The sequence below is a fragment of the Arvicola amphibius genome, chromosome 11 (assembly GCF_903992535.2).
Source record: "Arvicola amphibius chromosome 11, mArvAmp1.2, whole genome shotgun sequence".
Taxonomy (NCBI): Eukaryota; Metazoa; Chordata; class Mammalia; order Rodentia; family Cricetidae; genus Arvicola; species Arvicola amphibius.
Window position 1 is genome coordinate 45,103,120 of NC_052057.2, and position 20,188 is coordinate 45,123,307.

The window sequence follows — 20,188 nt, forward strand, 5'->3', positions numbered from 1 at the left end:
TTCTGGGAGTGAGGCCCTGGCATGGCAGAGATTTTACCAATAAAAAAAGATACTAGGGCTGGTGAGATGGCTCAACAGGTAAAGACATTTGCTGTCAAGCCTGATGACCTGAGTTTGACCCCTGGAACTCACATGATAGAAGGAAAGAAGCAGCTCCTACAAGTTATCCTCTGACCTCAACATGGACTCTGTGAAATGCTCATGCCCCTGTCCTACCCCTACAACAAAACAATGTTTTTAAAGAAGTTATCAGAGCTCTCCTCCCTCGCTGTGCACACACAGGGAAGTCCAAGTGAGGACAAAAGGAAAGTGGCAAGTGGCAAGATAAAAACACAGTCCTCATCAGAAACTGGGAATGGCCAGACTTTGACCTGAGACTTCCAAGGTATGTATGACATTTCTTGGTGGCAGCCAGACCAAACCACTAGAGGATTTCTTTTCACTGCGTGTTGAATTAATTTCTAAAGAAAAGAAAAAAGGGGGGAAAAAGCCCTCTAAAAACTGCATAGAAAACCCCTTTCCTGGGCTGGAGAGATGGCTCAGAGGTTAAGAGCATTGCCTGCTCTTCCAAAGGTCCTGAGTTCAATTCCCAGCAACCACATGGTGGCTCACAACCATCTGTAACAAGGTCTGGTGTCCTCTTCTGGCCTGCGGTCATACACACAGACAGAATAATGTATACATAATAAATAAATAAATATATATTTAAAAAAAAAAAAAAAAGAAAGCCCCTTTCCTGATTTCTAGGGATGTGGTTAAAGGTGAAGTCTCGCCTTTATATATTAAAAACAGAATTATTGTCAAGTGTGGTAACACACTCCTTCAATCCCAGCACTTGAGAGGAAGAAGAAGGCAGATCTCTATGAGTTCGAGGCCAGCCTGGCCTAGGGAGGGAGTTCTAGGACAGCTAGGACTATACAGAGAGACCCTGTCTCAGAGGGGAAAAAAAATTATCAATCAGGCACAGTAGGAGGCTGGGGCAGGAAAGTTGTCATGAGTTCAAGGCCAGTCTGGTCTACTGTCTTCTAAATAAATAAACAGAAATGCTAACACATGAAAGCTTCCATCCTCAAAGAGAAATGGTCAAGAAAATCAGGTTATTTTTAGACCCTAAAATTACATGCAAGAAAACAGTAACCATGTCCACTATAGTAACTATTAGGCAACCATATTAGGATATAAATAATACAAATAGAGGGTCTTTTTTTTTCTCTATTTAAAATGACTGCTGGCCTAGGTCTAGCTAAGGAGAGAACAAGAAAACGGGTCTCACTGGACCCTGCCCCTGACCCGTCAGCTCAGGCACAGCAGGCACTGCTGCTCCACAGGACTCGAGCCCTGGTGCTGCTGTGAGGCTGAGAATGCTCTGGGCAATGGCTGTGCAAAAGACAACACAGACCAGACCACACAACAGGGTACAGACATTTACTACACAGAGAGAGAAACAATATCTAACTATAGCATGGATGGATTTACTAGCAAAGTTTATAGCACTTCTCTAAGATTCATTCATAACAATCCTAAGCATGGTGGTAACTAAATAATGCTAAGGGAAATGACTGATAATTTCCAAAGCGTAAGTGTGGAAACTGGGTGATGAGTCCAAATATACCCGCATACCTATCACAGGCAAATGAATAGAAGACAAACCTTCATGCTATTACTATGAAGATGAAAAGATACAACAGAGTGCTGAAAACCGGGCCTATCACAGCCAGTACTGGAGCACCTGCAGAGAGCTCGCTGTCCAGTAAAGAGGCTTGGGTTCAGAAAGCACTACAGTTATAACAGGTCAAAGGAAAGAGATATTTCAACTTAGAGGAATCAGACAATGCCAAGATTTTGAGAGTCTGTAAAGCTAAGAACATGGACAATCCTAACACAGAAGAAACATAAGAAGTTAAAGGGCTGTAACCCCATGTTAGAGCACTGTGTGCCATGTGTGGGAGGCACTAGACTCAATCCTCAGGACCAAACACACAGAGGAATCAGTCTAGGGGAAAAGTAGACTTCATTAGTATAGAACAAGGGTCAGAACCATGAAGCAGGATTACCTGCAGGAAAGAGATCCGCATGGCAGAATAAGAATGAAAAGGACCACTTCCCTGACAGCTTTCCCTCAGATGACATCTCACACCCGTAGTGGTGGATGAGAAGTTAGGAAAATAATTTCTTTATTTGTCCAATCTCTGTTTTAGTAACAAATTTCCACTAACGACTTAATCAAGATGCACTTACTTTTTTACTAAAAGCTTAAAAATATGTCCCACTAAAGCATACTAAATAAATTAAGACAATTCTTTTTTAAAAGCTAAAAAATTTTATTAATATAAAGAGAGCAACACATCATAAAGATGTTAAGTGCCAAGTAACAACAATGAAAGACCATTGTTTTGCTGTATAACTTGTTTCAATTACTAGGTTTTCTAAATTTTTTCAAACTACTTAGTGAGATCTTCTTTAGCTGACAAAAATTCTCACTTAAAAATGTTTTAAAATTGTTACTCTTATTCAAGTAGCATGTATTCTTTGTTTTACTGTCTCCTAAGAAAACAAATAAGACAACTATTTTCGATGAACATTTATCCCACCTGGTGCTATTAACTGGTGAATGCTTGAAGTCCGAGTGACCGCTGTGCTTCGAGATTCCAGGCTTGGGCTTCCTCCCTTCTTGCTCTCTGGCGAAGGGTCTCGTTGGCTGATTTTAGAACTGGTCACTGTTGTTTTATTATGACAAATTGTCAATGACTGAGTTTGACCAGTGCTTTTTGGTGGGCCATTCTGTGAGCTAGATAAGACACCCAACTTCTGGCTGCGTAATGTTAAATTCTGAACCTAAGAACCACATAACAAAAAATAAAGATAAAAACATGGCTTTAGCTGATACAGCAATCATTACAATAATGACAGTAATTAATATTGTGCCTCCTACACAAAGAGGTCCACACTCCCGAGACAACCAATAATCCTTAAGGAAACCCTTACAGAAAGGTCACTCCACATGAGCGTGTCTTAACTACAATGTGGCAGGCGGGAAAGGACATAGAGGGTGGGTATAAGACAGTTGTGAGTGAAAGAGCAGGACAGGAAGACCAGGAAGAACTAAATGAAAACCAAACCAATACTAAGGGGAGGGGCTGACGGCAAATGCAGTATAAATATGAAGAAACGGCTCTGCCATGCACTACATCGAAAGTGACCAGTTCTAAATGTGTCAGAGGGAGTACTGTACGACAACTGACTTATCCAAGTGTCTGCTCCGGTGTGATACCAAGAGAGCATTTTCAGAAAGCTTCTTAAATTCAAATTCTGATTCTGACCACTCAATGTCTTTGAGAACTGGCTTTTCTGAGCTGAAATGTTATGCAAAGCTCTGAAATGGGTAAACTGCCAAGATTATCCAACTTCATCTCACTTGAGCTTATACCTTTCCAAAGAGCAAAGCAGAAAATGCCTCACCAAAAGTGGCATAGCTTCTTACCTATCTGAAACATGTACCAAATACACTTAGTACTAGCAATGGTCTCGGAGGGTCAAAGGAGGCTCCACCTAGACAAAGCTAATGAATGACAAGCTGCTGAGGTCTAACTTCTTCAGTTCCAGGGTGCTCACTGACTCTACACATCTTAGCTGGTGCTCAAGGCTCTATTCCCAGTCCAAATGCCAAAATAGTATCAACAGAAGGTAAATAAATAGTCATGTCAGGCAAGTTTCTATCAATTCTTCAGCTACTGTTAATGTGTGCAAATGAAGTTCCTCATCATTCCACTTCAAAAAAGATACGAGTGTGTAGGCATGGTCCTATAACAAGCAGTGCTCGGAGTGGGTGAGGACTCCGCCTCCAGCGATGGAATAGTTAGCAAACGGACTTCACAGCTGAATAGACTGTTGGGAGGCTGTGGAGCTACAGAAGAAGGGAGTGGCTGTAGAGAGTGGGTCACTAAGGGGATGTCTTTGAAGGAGAACTGGGGCCCTGACCCCTTCTTCTGTCACTCTCTCTGCCTGACTGCCAAGGAGGAAGCAAATTAGCTCTAACACACACTCCCTGCCATGACGCTCTGCCTCTACGCCCCAGAAAACAACAGCACCATCCCACCATGAACCAAAACTACAGGACAAAAAAAAATTTCTTTTATTTTTTTAAAATTGTTTCTCCTAGGTTATTTGTCAGAGCAACAAAAACTGACTAATACAACCACTGGAAACCCCTCTAAGTGAGAACATATGGAGCATCCTCTTGATTTCCCTTGCATAGTTCCTACTGTGTCAATATGTATCAAATACCATTGGTTTTAAAGTCTCATACAGAAAGTAAAATGTACTGTACTCCTTGGGTTGCCACTCAAAGTCAACAATGTAGGCCCAACCCACTATGAATCCACTTTCTCTTCTCCAGTCTACAATCTAATACAACTGCCAAACTGCTCTCACTGTCCTATAAATACACTATATACTTCCTTCATTTGGTGCCTTTTGTTCTGGCCCTGCTTGAACATTCTTTCTCAAGCCATTATTAGCAGTTCAATAATCTGCTTGGCTCTCTCAGAAGAGCTTCCTGGAGTTCTTTGTGAAGAATCTGCCCTTCCACTCTGGGATGTCTCCATGGAATCTGAGTGAGACTGGCCTACAGCACAATGTCTAGTTTGTCTAGACATGACCAACATACACATCTGTGAAATGGTGAGAGGAGACTCAGCTAATAGGGCCAGATACTCCCGCATTGATTTTTGCACCCCAGCAATTCAGAACTATAAAAACTGGGAACTTCCTAAGTCTGGGATATTCTCTTACAACTGATTTTGAAATCACATCATATAGATATTTGAAAGGTTATTTAGTTCCACTTATGGCTCTTATGCTAACACTAAAATTTGTTCATATTTACTAACAAACTTCATTAAATATCTTGGTGGAGGCACATTAAAATATCTCAGGAAGAACAGAGATGTAGCTAGGTGGGCCTAATATGTACAAGGCTCTGGGATCCATGTCTGGTACGACAAAAGAAAAAACAAAAAAACTATTATCAGTGTAGTGATGGTGGCACAGGCCTATTATCACAGCACACGGAGGCAGAAGCTGGAGGAACACAAACAAATTCAAAGCCAGTCTAAGAACCATATTTAATTCCAGTACAGTCTTGGCCATACAGCAAGACCTGACTCTAGTAAGTAAATAAACAAATAAGTAAAACAATAAACTCACCCAGGAAGAGCTACATAATAAAGAATATAGCATTTTCCACAAATGATCCATGCAGTAGACCATATAATAATGATAACCGAGAACAAATAAGCCAAAAAACTTGACTGGCTCCTTCAGGATGAAAAGCATCTGAACAGTAAATGAAGATCTGACACAATGACCCCTAATACCTACACCACACTGCTTCCTGGAATCCTGAAAGGCAATGTTCATGCCTCCACAGTTAAGAATGATGTTATGTTCTATATGAGCTGTAGACTTTAGAAAACCTGCTGCCATCTTCACTCAAATACTAACTTAAAGTAAATAACTTACACTGGAGAAACTGCAGCACCCGAAGTGACACTCACTCACTACTGGAAAGACCACATGTTCCAGGAGAGTATCTTTCTGGGGAGAGAGAATCCGTCCCCAGATGAGGAGTAATGGGCATCCTAGCCTTAATTTTCATTTCCCCTGAAACAAGCCTATGATTCTGTAAGAAACTTTGACATCATGCATGAGGTATTTTTGCTAACTTCACTCAAACATCCTATGATATATAATGAATATATCACTACCAAAATAATTCTCGGAATCGTTTAACTGAAATCAAGCACTGCAGACATTACTGCAGCATCCTCTCTGCAGAAGAGGGGACTGGAGATGGGGCGAGAGGTTAGTGTTGTGCTGAGCTGACTTCTCAAATCATCATTCCCCAGGTTGCCCTTTGATAAGCAGGATCTTATTCTTCTATAAACATCCTTTTGGTGCCAGTCATGGTGGTACACACCTTTAATCCCAGCACTCTGGATGTGGAAGCAGACGGATTTCTGTGAACTCAAGGTCAGCCTGATCTATATAGTTTTCCAGGTCAGCCAGAAGTATAAAATAAGATTGTCTAAAAAAATTTTTTACTGAGGAAAAAGGAATTGATATATTGACTTTTGTAGTTTAAATAACTACAAATACGATACTCTCAATTTAAAAAAAAAACACAATTTTTAAACTACATACTTAATTTTTTTTAAAGTAGAAAAGTAAAAAGAAAATAAAAAAGGACCATAATGGCACACTCCTTTAGTCACAGCACTCAGAAGGCAGAGAGAGGCAGGTAGATCTCGGATTTCAAGGCCAACCTGCTCTATAGAGTGAGCAAGAACAGCCAGGGCTACACAGAGAAACCCTGTCTTGAAACACACACACACAAACACACACACACACACACTCACAAAAAAAAAAAAAAAAAACATCCATACCCAACAGTCCTGAACCTGAAGTTGTGTCTCTGTTGGTCAGCATTGCCTATCACTGCCAGCCTCATTCACTGTCACGCAAAGTCAGTGTTCACAGAGAGATCCCGTCAGTCCCCTGAAAGCCTTAACCAAGTCAGACCCACACAGCCACAGACCTTGGACAGGTCACATCTTATATCACCAGAAGACCAATTCACAAACTACATTAGCTGCATGAAAGACTCATAAGAATGTTTTCATCATGAGAAACAGTAAGCAAATGGAGCACTAGACCATATTAAAGAGAAACATTATCTCCTAAGCAGCTGGTTGGTTTATCATGGAAACTACCAATCACTTAAATGGTTATTTATTATCTCTTCATTTCTAGCTTCTTGAAAGCCAAGAACCACATGTGTGATTTGTCTTCACACAATGTCAAATAACAGTAGTCAGTAGATAAGATATCTCATTATGTGGCAGCACTGTGATGAGTAGCTTCTGATTGCTTCACTTGCCACTTGTAACAGCTGAGGCGTATCATTTCCAATATAAAGTAAAGCAACTGGAGCTGAGCAAGGATCATCTTAAAATTAGCATTTAGTGAGCGCTATCTAGCAGACCCTGTTAAGTAACTGCAAAGGGCTAGGGAGCAAGTTAAGAAAACTCTGAGTTTACTCAGCTACAATCTTTATAACTAATACATAAAAATCAGTCTTTATTATTAAATGTATCAATACACAGAAGTTCTATTAAAAAATCAAAGAATATTAATTATTACTATCTCATTTACTTCTTACTATTGTTTGGTCTTTCAAGACAGGGTTTCTCTGTGTAGTACTGGCTGTCCTGGAACTCACTTTGTAGACCAGGCTGAACTTGAACTCAGAGATCCACCTGCCTCTGCCTCGCAAGAGCTAGGATTAAAGGCATGCACCACCACCGCCCAGTTACTATCTCATTTCTTACATTTACAAGAAAGCCGGAGTATGAAATGAGAAATAAAATGCACCAGGCATGGTGACTCATGCCTGTGATCCCAGCACTGAGGAGCTGACACATGGTTGGTGCGAGACAATTCTGTATTCTGTCAATTATGTTTTAAATAAATGCTGATTGGCCAGTAGCTAGGCAGGAAGTAGAGGCAGGACAATGAGAACAGGAGAATTCTAGGAAGAAGGAAGCTATCTCTGCAGTCCTGCCCAAACAAGGAAGAAGGAAAATGTGACCTGCCCCGCTGAAAAAGGTACTGAGCCATGTAGCTAACATAGATAAGAATAATGGACTAATATACATTATAAGAGCTAATACAAAGCCTAAGCTAATGAGCCAATCAGTTTATAACTTATGTAGACCTCTGTGTGATTTTCTTTGGGACCTAACGACTGTAGGAACTGGGCATGACAGAAACCCCAACAAGCAGGCCCTCATGTTACACATGGTGACTCATGCCTGTGATCCCAGCACTGAGGAGCTGATACATGGTGACTCAGGCCTCTAATCCCAGCACTGAGGAGCTGACATCAAGAATATTGTCTCAAATTGAAGGCCTGGGGCATAATATCAAGTACTAGGCCATCCAAGGCTACTATCAAAACCTTTTCTCAAAAAAGAAAGTTAAAAATATACCCCAAATGAACAAAAGACATTTTAAAATGTGTAAGTAAATAAAAGGCCAAAGATGATCCAATACATGAGTGAATGTCTGTCATAAACATTTACTACAAAGAACAACAAAGTAGTACCACATAAAGCAACAGTCTATTCAATTATTTTAACTTAAAGTTTATTCAATCTAAATGATCGTTATGAAATTTACTGAGATATGACTTACAATAAGATGCAACTATTCCATAAGTTTTGATAGTAGGTCAAAAGTTATGGAATCAGAGCCAGCAGTGGTGGTGTACACCTTTAATCCCAGCACTTGGAAGGGAGAGGCAGGCAGATCTCTGTGAGTTTGAGGCCAGCCTGGTCTACAAAATGAGTTCCAGGACAGCTTCCAAAGCTGCAGAGAAACCATGTCTCAAAAAAAGTGAAAAACAAAACAAAAGGTATGGAACCAACACACTGCACATCCAACCACCACACTGAACATCCCTCCTAGTCAATTTTTCCTACCTCTATTAACCTAATTTTTTCACTATGGAGGATTTTTCTGAATCTGGAATTTTAAAACTACAAAATCACAGAGGACATACTTATTGTGTCTAGTTTCATTTGCTAGCCATGCTTATGAGATGTACTAGTGGTTTGCTCTTTTCACTTTTGAGTACTATTCCACTGATGACTATAACACCATCTGTACATTCAGCATTAGAATATTTAGCTATTAAAAACTATTGTACAGTGTCAGTCTTCATTTCAGCCACCCAGATGAATGTATGACGATGCTCACTATGATCTATGATGTTGAACATTTTTATCTTGTGCTCATTGGCCTTTTATATATTGTCTTTTTGTTTGTTTGTTTGTTTGTTTGTTCGTTTGTTTGTACTTCTGACTGTCCTGAAACTCACTACATAGACCAGGCTGGCCGCAAACTCACAGAGATCTATTTACCTCTGCCTCCTAAGTGTCAGGATTAAAGGCATGTATCACCATACCTGGCCTATATAGTTAGTGTTTTGTGTGAACTGTCTCGTCAAATATTGTTTCCATTTTTAACTGATATCATGATCTATTACTAAACTATAAGCATTTTTTTATATTCTAGGTACAATCTTTGGTCAGATACATATATTGAGACTAGTTTCCCTCGGCTTGTATCCTAGATACTCATTTTGTAATGTCTCTTTAAAGAATAATTTTTAGTTTAAGTCCAATTTATCACTTATTTTTGTTTCTAGTTAATCTTTTTTTGTGCCCTAAGAAGCCTTGCCCACCCTACACTTGCAATGATGCTGTCCTGTTTTGTACTGGAAGATTAAATTTATTTTTACCTTTAGGCCTACATACTACTTTTAGTTTATTTTTTGAATAAGAGAAGTTTCATTTTTTTCCATAGTTACAAATAAAGTAATACTCATGTTTTTAACTTCAAATTTGCCTGATTTAACTCATTTTTAAACTTAAAATTATCATCTACTTTGATGTATCTGTTATGTAACTGCTTGCAAAGGAAATCTACAAAAAAGAATATATACCTCATGTAAAAAAGAAATCTGGTATATAGCAAACCTAAAAATACAGTGTCAATAATAAAACTTTTGTTAATCTTGATAAATCAACACCTAATAATCTAAATGTTTAATTATATGTCATTTCTACAAAACAAGCATGCTCTTGAAGCTCTCAGTGCTTTATGAACTTCACCTGAAAGGCACGGCAATGCCCTCTGAAGCAGAGGAGCTGAATCACGAGCGCAGTGACCGCCTGTCCACTGAGAGACCCAGACCTCCAGTACCACACTGTGATACACAATCTCACCTGAGCAGCTGCAGACTGACAGGAAGGTGACGATGACGACGAGACAACAGGAATGTCAGACTGCACAGCAGCCACAGTGGTAGCGGGTGTGAAAATCAGCTGTACAGACAGAAAACCAAAAATAATACCCTAAGACTAAAGAACATGTCCCACACACAGTGTGTAGCAAGCAGGCAAGAGACTGAACTTTGTGACAGAGAGACAGTGCAGTCAGGACTACCTCCTAAGCAAAAGGCTTCACACGACAACAAAGTTGTGACCACAGAGCTCAAAAAAAGTCACCAACAGCTTTGAAATCGCTCACAATTCTGAGAGTAGGGGAAAACTACTCAAAGAAAAGAATGTGTTTTGGTGAGATGAGATCCTCAAACCAAATTCTGTCCCAAATAAAAACTACTACCTCAGGATTCCTAAGATGGACATGAAAATAAAACTACACTAGGATATAGATTAATTTTGGTAAGAAACAGGCAAAGAAACACCAAAAAGTCTCTTTAGTCCACACAGTAACAGTGCCACATACTATGATGTTTCTGAGCTACAAGGGATCGTAGGACAAAGTAAGGTTGCTCTTGATGTTAACCCTGTTTGTAAAGGGCTATTTGTTCTAAATATAAATGCTCAAATGTTAAAACAGAGGAGCAACCAAAGGCCTTCACCCCAAAACAATAAAAGAGAAAAACAATCCATACATCACCATCTTGTTTTCAAACTTTTAATATTAAATAAGTACCATTAATTTCTAAGACAATACAATCTCCTCAATCTAACTGGATTTAGTAAATAATGATAGGCTTTAAAGTGTGGAGACACACTATTTTTAAAGTCATTTCAAGACGTACTCGCTACCTTCCTGCTATTTAAACTAAAATAATCAATTCAGGACCTTTTCTAACCTTGAACATTTACTAGTATGTATTAATATACAATACTGGGTTACACTGTGATTTTCATATATGCACATACATGGCCATCATATTCACTTTTCCCTGCTCCTATTTACCATCCCCCTCATTTCCTGAACCCCTTATTTTCCTCTAACCCCTTTTACATTTGAATTCTTTACTCATTTACTTACTGAATCTACGTAAATTCACCAACAAATTTTCTTACTTTTGGTGCATGCAACCAGCCTAAAAGCACTCCACCCAAAAATGAAGATTTTCTTGTTTGAGTCACATGAATTGCTTATTTTAAAGGTCAAAATGATCAAAACAAAACAAAAATATTTCAAATGGTTCAAATCATATTATTAAAGACAATTTCATGAGAGAAAAGTAATCCAGAAGAGAAAGGTGATGTTTATAATTTGTGAATAAAAGTTGTGTCACATCATCACTTCCTGCCAAAAATAAGACTGAAAACTTGCTTTCCAATTTTCAATGACTAGGGATCAGATGTATAATCAGTTCATTGGTCAAAATCTGCATATTAAGGAGGCCGAAGATGGTGAGTACTGATAGGATGCTTGTCTAGTAATCATGAAGCCCTGGTTTCAATCCCTGAAACTGCAAAATTAACTAACTAACTAATTAGGTTCATATATATATATATATATATATATATGTAAAGATATATATTAAAACATTTGCTTAACTGTACAAAATTATGTCAGCCAATGTCTACATGCCTTTAAAAATGTCAACAATTAAATCAGGAAATCAGTAGGTATCTAATTATAAAATTATCAATTAACATTCCTATATTAATAAAAATAAAAGCTGAAGTAAACATAAGAATACAACCTTACAGAATTTGAGACAGTAATAACCAAAACTATGAATTATCTGAAAAACTATCAGAACTCCAATCCAGATTTCAGAAGGTCCTTGAACATAAATTCTTACTTATCATTGAAAACTAAGTTTTTAATATTTCCAACTATTTCCTCAAATCATCGATGTCAACAGAATAATTGATTTATATAACACTGTAAATAATAAAACTGTAAGATGGCATCAGTAATAAAAAGCTCTTCAATTGCAGAGATCTCAAAATATGAAAAAAGGTTTTAAAATCAGTACCAGTATTTAAAAATATTGTTACCAAGAAGACCTATTCATTCACAGTGGAACTTTTATGCATATTTATAAGTGTTCAAAGGCTGAGCATGCATACACACACACACACACACTCACTTGATAAATACTGCTTAAGTATTAAAAATGTCTTATTGCATCAAATCCAAAAGCATTGAACTCTCCAGTCCTCAGATACTGAAGAGCTGGTATCTTAAATCTTACCATCTGAGCTCGGAGATACATTTGAGCTTGGCTGGCCGTCAAGGTAGGGGAGGTACTCCCTAGTAACATAGTCTGTTGGGTAATACTGCCGCTGGTGGAACTGGAAGCCTGGGAGCGACTCATCAATTGAGCGGGTGTAGGAGAGGTGGAGAGGTTGATCTAAGGAAGAAAATGTAACAGGTCATGCTTCCATGTTTGCCTCCATACTCTCAACTTCAGGAAGCTGAAGCAAGACAATCAATGGTAGAAACCTCAAGGATAGGCTTTGATCTTTGACAGAGCCCTTCATTTTGGGCATCAATTTGCATACAAGCACAGACTGCATGCAAACACACAGCATAGACTACTTACTAACTGGAACAACTTTCAAACACATCCACATTTCAGGAAGACTTCTAGCAACTTAAAAATGGCTTTACTACTACCTCCCCCAAAACTAGGGATGATGTCCAATTACTTTAATATTACAGAGTGACTTTAAAGTTCTAATTGTAATACACTGTTTTGTCAAACTGTCATATTTTGAGGCACTTCGGAAGTGAACAAAAATTAAAACACAAATAATCCATTTATATATGAAAAACACGTGGGTAACATATAATTACTGTAATGTTTTAACTTAAAGGTTCTGAAAACAGAAGAAAATATAATTGCTATCTGTTAAACAGATGGAAAAATCCTGAATATTGGCTATGAAATTAATGTATCAACATTTTAAAGTTTAAACTCATGCTTAAGAATTAATTAGAAGCCAGGCGGTGGTTGCGCATGTCTTTAATACCAGCACTCAGGAGGCAGAGGCAAGCAGATCTTTGTGAGTTCGAGGCCAGCCTGGTCTACAAAGCAAGTTCCAGGACAGCCAGAGCTGTTACACAGAGAGAACTTGTCTCAAAAAGCCAAAAGAAAGAAAGGGGGTGGAGGAGAAAGAAAGGAAAAGAAAAGAAAATACTTAGCAAGTTAGCAAGCAGAGGTAGTGATTTATGCCTCATGTAATCCAGCACTCAAGAGGCTGAGGCAGGAGGCTTGTGATTAACAGCCAGCCCCAGGTTACTGATGATTAAGTGCCAGGTCAACCTGGGGAACATGAGATCTGGGCAAAAAAAAAAAAAAAAAGGAAAATCAAGTTAGTATGTGGCTGAATGGGTGACACAAGCTTGTAATCCAGAACTAGAAAGGCTGAGGCAGGAGAACTGCTAGTTCATGGTGAGTCTGAACTAAGCTACACTCAAGTTCCTGGCCAGTATGAGCTACATAACAAGAGCCTAGCTCAAAAATAGAAAGTGCATAGACTAATAGTATCCCTGGAAAATACATTAGAAACTGTCAACTTGCTTGGATCTGTGAAGGGGAAATGGAAAGAGGTAGGTGGAGAAACAGGAAAAAAGAGAGATACATACATCCTTTCTCGTCTTTCCAAGTCATTTCATGTTCATGTACCACCCAGTCTTAAACAATTTCAGAGAATAACATAATTCAACCTCACCTTAAATCACTTTTGTGGAACAAAGTAGAGAACAAAATTAAGAAATAGCTTACTAGACTTCTGATTCAAGAAGTGAATACACATTCATGTGCTCAAAGATACTATCTGAAATGCTCAAATTGACATGAAAATGAGAACGCAGTTGAAATGCACAAGGGAGCAGGGAAGGGAAATGTCCAGGGGTCAGTCAGAAATGCAAACCCAGACATGTAGCGACAAATGACACCAACGCACCTCTAGGTTTATTAAGCCTACAAAGATGGAATGTCCACGTTGGTCTATTATACGGTAAAGCTGGAAGTGAAATCTCTATTTTGAAACAAGATTCTGAGAAAGACTGATCAATATGTGAAAAGTTCCACTCGTGTATGCTGAAAAGAAGCTAGGAAGTTGTTATACCTGTCCTGACAGGTATCCTGACAGGAGGCATCTATGAGATTCAAAATTTCAGGGGTTTACCATGTGTGGGTATAAAATCCAAATTCACACTCCCTGCATAGTCCCTTAATATAATCTCATACATTAGCATTTGATGGAACAAAAAGGTGAAGCAGGGCTCTTCAGCAATATTTTACCGGGGAAACGTCAACCTGAAGTATCTGTACATGAAACTCCCTTCATGAGACCCAGGTGAGACACACAGGAGAGTAAGAAAAGACGTTGCTCAGACAAAGGTCTGATCTCCAAAATATATAAGGAACTCAAGAGACTAGACTTTAAAATGCTAATGAACCCAATTAAAAAATGGGGCTCTGAACTGAACAGAGAATTCTCAACAGAAGAATTTCGAATGGCCAAAAGACACTTAAGGTCATGCTCAACCTCCTTAGCAATCAGGGAAATGCAAATCAAAACAACGTTGAGATACCATCTTACACCTATCAGAATGGCTAAAATCAAAAACACCAATGATAGCCTTTGCTGGAGAGGATGTGGAGTAAGGGGTACACTCATCCATTGCTGGTAGGAATGCAAACTTGTGCAACCGCTTTGGAAAGCAGTGTGGAGGTTTCTCAGGAAATTTGGGATCCACCTACCCCAGGACCCAGCAATCCCACTCTTGGGAATTTACCCAAGAGATGCCCAATTATATTACAAAAGCATTTGTTCAACTATGTTCATAGCAGCATTATTTGTAATAGCCAGAACCTGGAAACAACCTAGATGCCCTTCAGTGGAAGAATGGATGAAGAAAGTGTGGAATATATACATATTAGAGTACTACTCGGCGGTAAAAAACAATGACATCTTGAATTTTGCATGCAAATGGATGGAAATAGAAAACACCATCCTGAGTGCGGTAACCCAGGCCCAAAAAGATGAACATGGGATGTACTCACTCATAATTGGTTTCTAGCCATAAATAAAGGACATCGAGCCTATAATCCGTAAAAAATCCTAGAGAAGCTATATAAGAAGGTGAACCCAAAGAAAAACATATAGTTATCCTCCTGGATTCTGGAAGTAGACAAGATTGCCGGACAAAAAATGGGAACATGGGGGTGGGGTGGGATGGGGGGAGGTGGGGTGGGGAGAGAAAAGTGTGAAGTGGAGGATGGGAAGAGCTTGGGGGAATAGGATGGTTGGGATATAGGAAGTGTGGATATGGGAACAAGGAATTATATATCTTAGTTAAGGGAGCCATTCTAGGGTTGGCAGAGACTTGACTCTAGAGGGGTTCCCAGGTGTCCAGGAAGACGCCCCCAGCTAGGTCCTTGGGCAGCTGAGGAGAGGGTGCCAGAAATGTCCAGATCCTATTGCCATACTCATGAATATCTTGCATATCACCATAGAACCTTCACCTGGCACTGGATGGAGAAAATGACAGAGCCCCACATAGGAGCACCGGACTGAGCTCCCAAGGTCCTGATGAGGAGCAAAAGGAGGGAGATCATGAGCAAGGAAGTCAGGACCGTGAGGAGTGCGTTTACCCATTGAGACGGTGGGACAGAGCTAACGGGAGACCACCAAGTCCAGTTGGAATGGGACTGATGGAACAGGGGACCAAACCGGACTCTCTGAATGTGGCTGACGGTGGAGGAGGACTGAGAAACCAAGGACAACAGCAATGAACATGAACTCTACAGCATGGATGGGCTCACTGTGAGCCTTGTCAGTTGGTTGCTCACCTTCCTGGACTTAGGGGGAGCTGGGAGGACCTTGGACTTAACATAGTGAAGGGAACCCTGATGGCTCTTTGTCTTGGAGAGGGGTGGAGTGGGGGTATGGGTGGAAGGGAGGGGAGGGAAGGAGGAGGAGGGGAGGAGATGGAAATCTTTAATAAAAAAAAAATGAGAAAAAAAGAAAAGAAAAGACGTCGCTGAAGAGAAGAAACCCTTTACAGCACCTGGGTTACCCCTTCCCAGCCCCAGGCAGACTCTCCAACCCCTAAAAACTCTGGTACCCACTGATTAAATCTTTCAACCTGCCCTTGCCTTAGATAGGATTCATAAACTCTGTGATATGAACTGAAATTTAGTTGCCTGCAAAGACTTGAATTGCATACAAACCTCAGGAGCAGAGGTGGGGGCTACAGGGGTTAGTGCTGCATCAGCCACAACAATCAGAAGGTTCCAGTCTGGGGCTAAGGTGTTCCTGGAGATCACAGGCTATAACCCAGGCTGCATTTTCAAGTTATCTGTCTTTGAAGTCCACAGATTCTTGTTTTGCTTGGTTAGTTTTACTCTTGATGTTGGGTTTGGTTTTTTTTCTTTCATTGTTCTTCAATGTATTTTTCAGTTCCAGGACTTCTGTTGGATTTTTCGTTTTAAATTTTAATCTGTTAACTATCTCTGATGAAATCTCTGAATTGTTTTCTGCATTTAAGGTTTTCCGTTTCCTCAAAGCAGCTATCTGAAATTCTTTGTTAGGTTCACATAATCTATCTTGCTAGGGCCAGTAGGGGATGACTTTTGTACTTTCAGTGTGTCACAGCTCCTTGGCCTTTTCCCTGTTTACCCCCAGGTCTGATCCTTGCTACTTCTGTTTCTGTTTGTAATGAAGTAGATGTCCGTTTTCAGTCCCTGCAGTCTGGCATGCTAGGCAAGTACTCTATGATCAAGTTACACTTTTAGGCTTAATAACTAAAATTCTGAAAACAATCATCCTTGTGTTCAAATTTCCTGAAAAGTGCTTAATACAACACCCTTGTTAAAATAATTACAAAAGGTATGAATTAGAAATTTTCAGGCATACTAAGGATTCAAGTTTATCACCAATGTGCTCACTACAAGTAAGGCATCAGAAAATAGCCTGTCAAACAGAATGCCCACCATAATAGCCTTTGACTATTTACTTGTATCTTTGGTACCCAATACTGTGCCTGACAGCACAGCAGCATTAAAAAGTAATGAACACAGACTGGAGAGATTCAGTAAAGTGCTTGTCACACAAGGATGAGGACCTGAGTTTGGTTCCAGTACCAACAGAAAAGGTGGGACACTGGGAAGTCAGAGATAGGAGGATCCCTGGGACTTGCTGGATGGCCATTCTGAGGCAGGCAAGGAGCCAGTTTCAATTAGAAACTTTGTCTCAAAAATTAAAATGGAATATGATCACAACATCACAAAACCCTCCACAAACAATCTGTCCTGCCTGCTAGATGTGCTCAGAATTTGTGGGAGTGGCCAGCCAATGTCTGGTTTAACTTGAGGTCCATGCCACAAGAGGGAGCTCCCACCCTACACTGCCTAGATGGCCAGGAACAAGAGACTGGCTACTAGGGAAGAACTAAACACGAATGATTATTGAAAAAAAAAAAAAAAAAAAAAAAAAAAAAAACCAACAGAAGCAACAAAATGATTCCTAATGATATTCTGCTATACTCCTTGTTCAGTCTTCATTTTAGTCTTTCTCTGGCAGCAGAAGGGAGCAGGCGGGTGCAGAGGCCTATACCAGGAAACCCCCATGGACAAGGGGGGAAAAGACTGTAGGAGTCGGAGGGGAAGGAGGTCACCAAGAAAGCATGAGTAGACTGTCACCTAATAATTTACTGTTCATTATTACTACCCAGAGACTTCTGTTACCACATCTGTCTCTGTTGTGGGATATGTGCACAATGGGTGAAGATACATTATTGCTATGACTGGTTTAATTAAAGAGCTGGATGGCCAATAGCTGGGCAGGGGGTACAGGCAGTACTTCCGGGCAGAGAAAGGAAGGAGGATCTACGCACACTAAAGACACTACAGAACGAGTTAGATGCACAAAATGGGAGAGAGATAAAAGTGACATAACAAAACGTAGATTTAAAAAATGAGTTAATTGAGCCAGGCGGTGGTGGCGCACGCCTTTAATCCCAGCACTCGGGAGGCAGAGGCAGGCGGATCTCTGTGAGTTCGAGGCCAGCCTGGTCTACAAGAGCTAGTTCCAGGACAGGCTCTAAAAAAGCTGCAGAGAAACCCTGTCTCGAAAAACCAAAAAAAAAGAAAAAAGAAAAAAGAAAAAAAAAATGAGTTAATTTAAGCAATAAGAGCTAGTGGGACAAGCCTAAGATAAGGTCAAGTGTTCATAATTAATAAGCCTCTGTATTGTTATTTGGGAGCTGACAGTCCAGAGAAAAATCCAACTACATGTCTCTTCTACTGTTGAACCAAGTTTTTTAAGCTACTTAGCCATTATAATATGCTTCTGGTTAAATCACTTGTGGGAGAGCTAGCTCGCCAAAACAATAAACAAAACGACAAGACATCTATTCTCCCTTCATACTTCTTGTACCCAACAGGCCACTCAGTTTTGGCATACTCCATGGTACAGTGCTATCTATCTTAGGACAGTATCATTATGTCATTTAAAAGTATATTCACGTGGACAAGATCAAAAACACTGATGACAACTTATGCTGGAGAGGTTGTGGGGAAAAGGGAACACTTCTGCATTGCTGGTGGGATTGCAAGCTGGTACAACCCCTTTTGATGTCAGTGTGGTGATTTCTCAGAAAATTAGGAAACAACCTTCCTCAAGACCCAGTAATACCACTTTTGGGTATATATCCAAAGGATGCTCAATCGTGCCACAAGGACATGTGCTCAACTTTGTTCATAGCAGCTTTGTTTATCATAGCCAGAACCTGGAAACACCCTAAATACCCCTCAACTGAAGAATGGATAAGGAAAATGTGGTACATTTACACAATGGAGTATTACACAGCAGAAAAAAATAATGACATCTTGAATTTTGCAGGAAAATGGATAGAACTATAAAACATTATTTTGAGTGAGGTAACCCAGACACAGAAAGACAATTATCACATGTACTCACTCATAGGTGATTTTTAAACATAAAGCAAAGAAAGCCAGCCTACAAACCACAATCCCAGAGAACTTAGACAACAATGTGGACACTAAGAGAGACTTACATAGATCTAATCTACATGGGAAGTAGAAAGTAGAAAAAGACAAGATCTCCTGAGTAAATTGGGAACATGGGGACCTTGGGGGAGGGTTTAAGGGAGAAGGGGAGAGGCAGGAAAGGGAGCAGAGAAAAATATAGAGCTCAATAAATAGCAATAAAAAAGAAAACATAAAAAAGTTAAGCATTAAAAAAAAAGTATATTCATGGCCAAGTGGTAGTGGCACATGCCTTTAATCCCAGCACTCAGGAAGCAGAGGCAGGTAAATCTCTGTGAGTTCGAGGCCAACCTGTTCTACAAGAGCTAGTTCTAAGACAGCTAAGACTGTTACAGAGGGGAACCCTGTCTCGAAAAATAAAAAAACACTTGTGATTCACTTGGAATCAGTTTCTGTAAGAACCTCACACATAAAGTCATAGAAAAAAATGCTTGTTGCTGTTTGAGATAGGGTTTCTCTGTGTAGCCCTGGCTGTCCTGGAATTCACTCTGTAGGTCAGCCTGGCCTTCTGAATTCACATAGATCCACCTGCCTCTGCCTCCAGAGCTTTGGGTTTACAGATATATGCCACAACTGCCTGGAAAAATAAGCCTTTTTTTAAAACCTCAGATTTTCAAAAGTTGTATCTCCAACCTATTACTCCCATTTCCAGGCACTCGTTAATTAAACAACAGCCTCATGACTAATAATTTTACTTTTGCAAAACAATAATTAAAAATTTTAAATCTAGGAGAAATTTTAGGATACTTACAGATGTCTGGGACATACTTGACTGCTGTGTGACACTTCCTGTCGGGGATGTAGATGGCCTTCCACTGGACAAGCTTGCCTAGAATAAGAGAACTATTGTAATAGGTCTGTAAAAACATAGAGCTGAAAACTTCCTGGGGGGAGGAGGGAACAAACTCTTCCTTGAGTCACAATAATACAAAACTACAATAAAAATTCTCAAGTCTATCTATGAAACAAATCATTTTATATTCAACATGGCTTGACCCTGGCCATTTTTTTTTTTCAAAGAAAAAAACAAAGGTGAAAACAAAGGCCCCACTGACTAGTCTTACTTCTACATTTCTGTATGGATTGGTTTTATGTTACTGTACACGTGTTTCAGAGAACACAACTTCTACCATGTGGGTCCAAGGAATCAAACTCAGTTCATCAAATCTGTTGCCAAGCATAGCAGCAGGTGCCTTTACCCTCTAAGCCATCTCAAAGACCCTAATCTTGCCTTATTAGCTGCACTCTCATAATGTATACTAAGTT

The 20,188-nt window shown here is 39.7% G+C and overlaps 1 protein-coding gene across 5 annotated transcripts in view; it reads right to left on the reverse strand.

Annotated features, from left to right (window-relative positions):
- The window catches only part of Phc3 (polyhomeotic homolog 3), a 67,157-nt gene that overhangs the window by 36,308 nt on the left and 10,661 nt on the right, over window positions 1–20,188 (reverse strand). For all 5 annotated transcript variants that reach the window (XR_005287353.1, XM_038347138.1, XM_038347137.1 and 2 more), the window contains 4 exons: window positions 19,674–19,751; window positions 12,092–12,250; window positions 9,849–9,947; window positions 2,592–2,835 (listed from right to left, as the gene is read on the reverse strand). Coding sequence is in view for 4 of the 5 variants with exons in the window: in XM_038347138.1 (XP_038203066.1) it covers window positions 2,592–2,835; window positions 9,849–9,947; window positions 12,092–12,250; window positions 19,674–19,751 (580 nt within the window). In the remaining variant the exon portion in view is untranslated. The remainder of the gene's footprint in view (window positions 1–2,591; window positions 2,836–9,848; window positions 9,948–12,091; window positions 12,251–19,673; window positions 19,752–20,188) is intronic.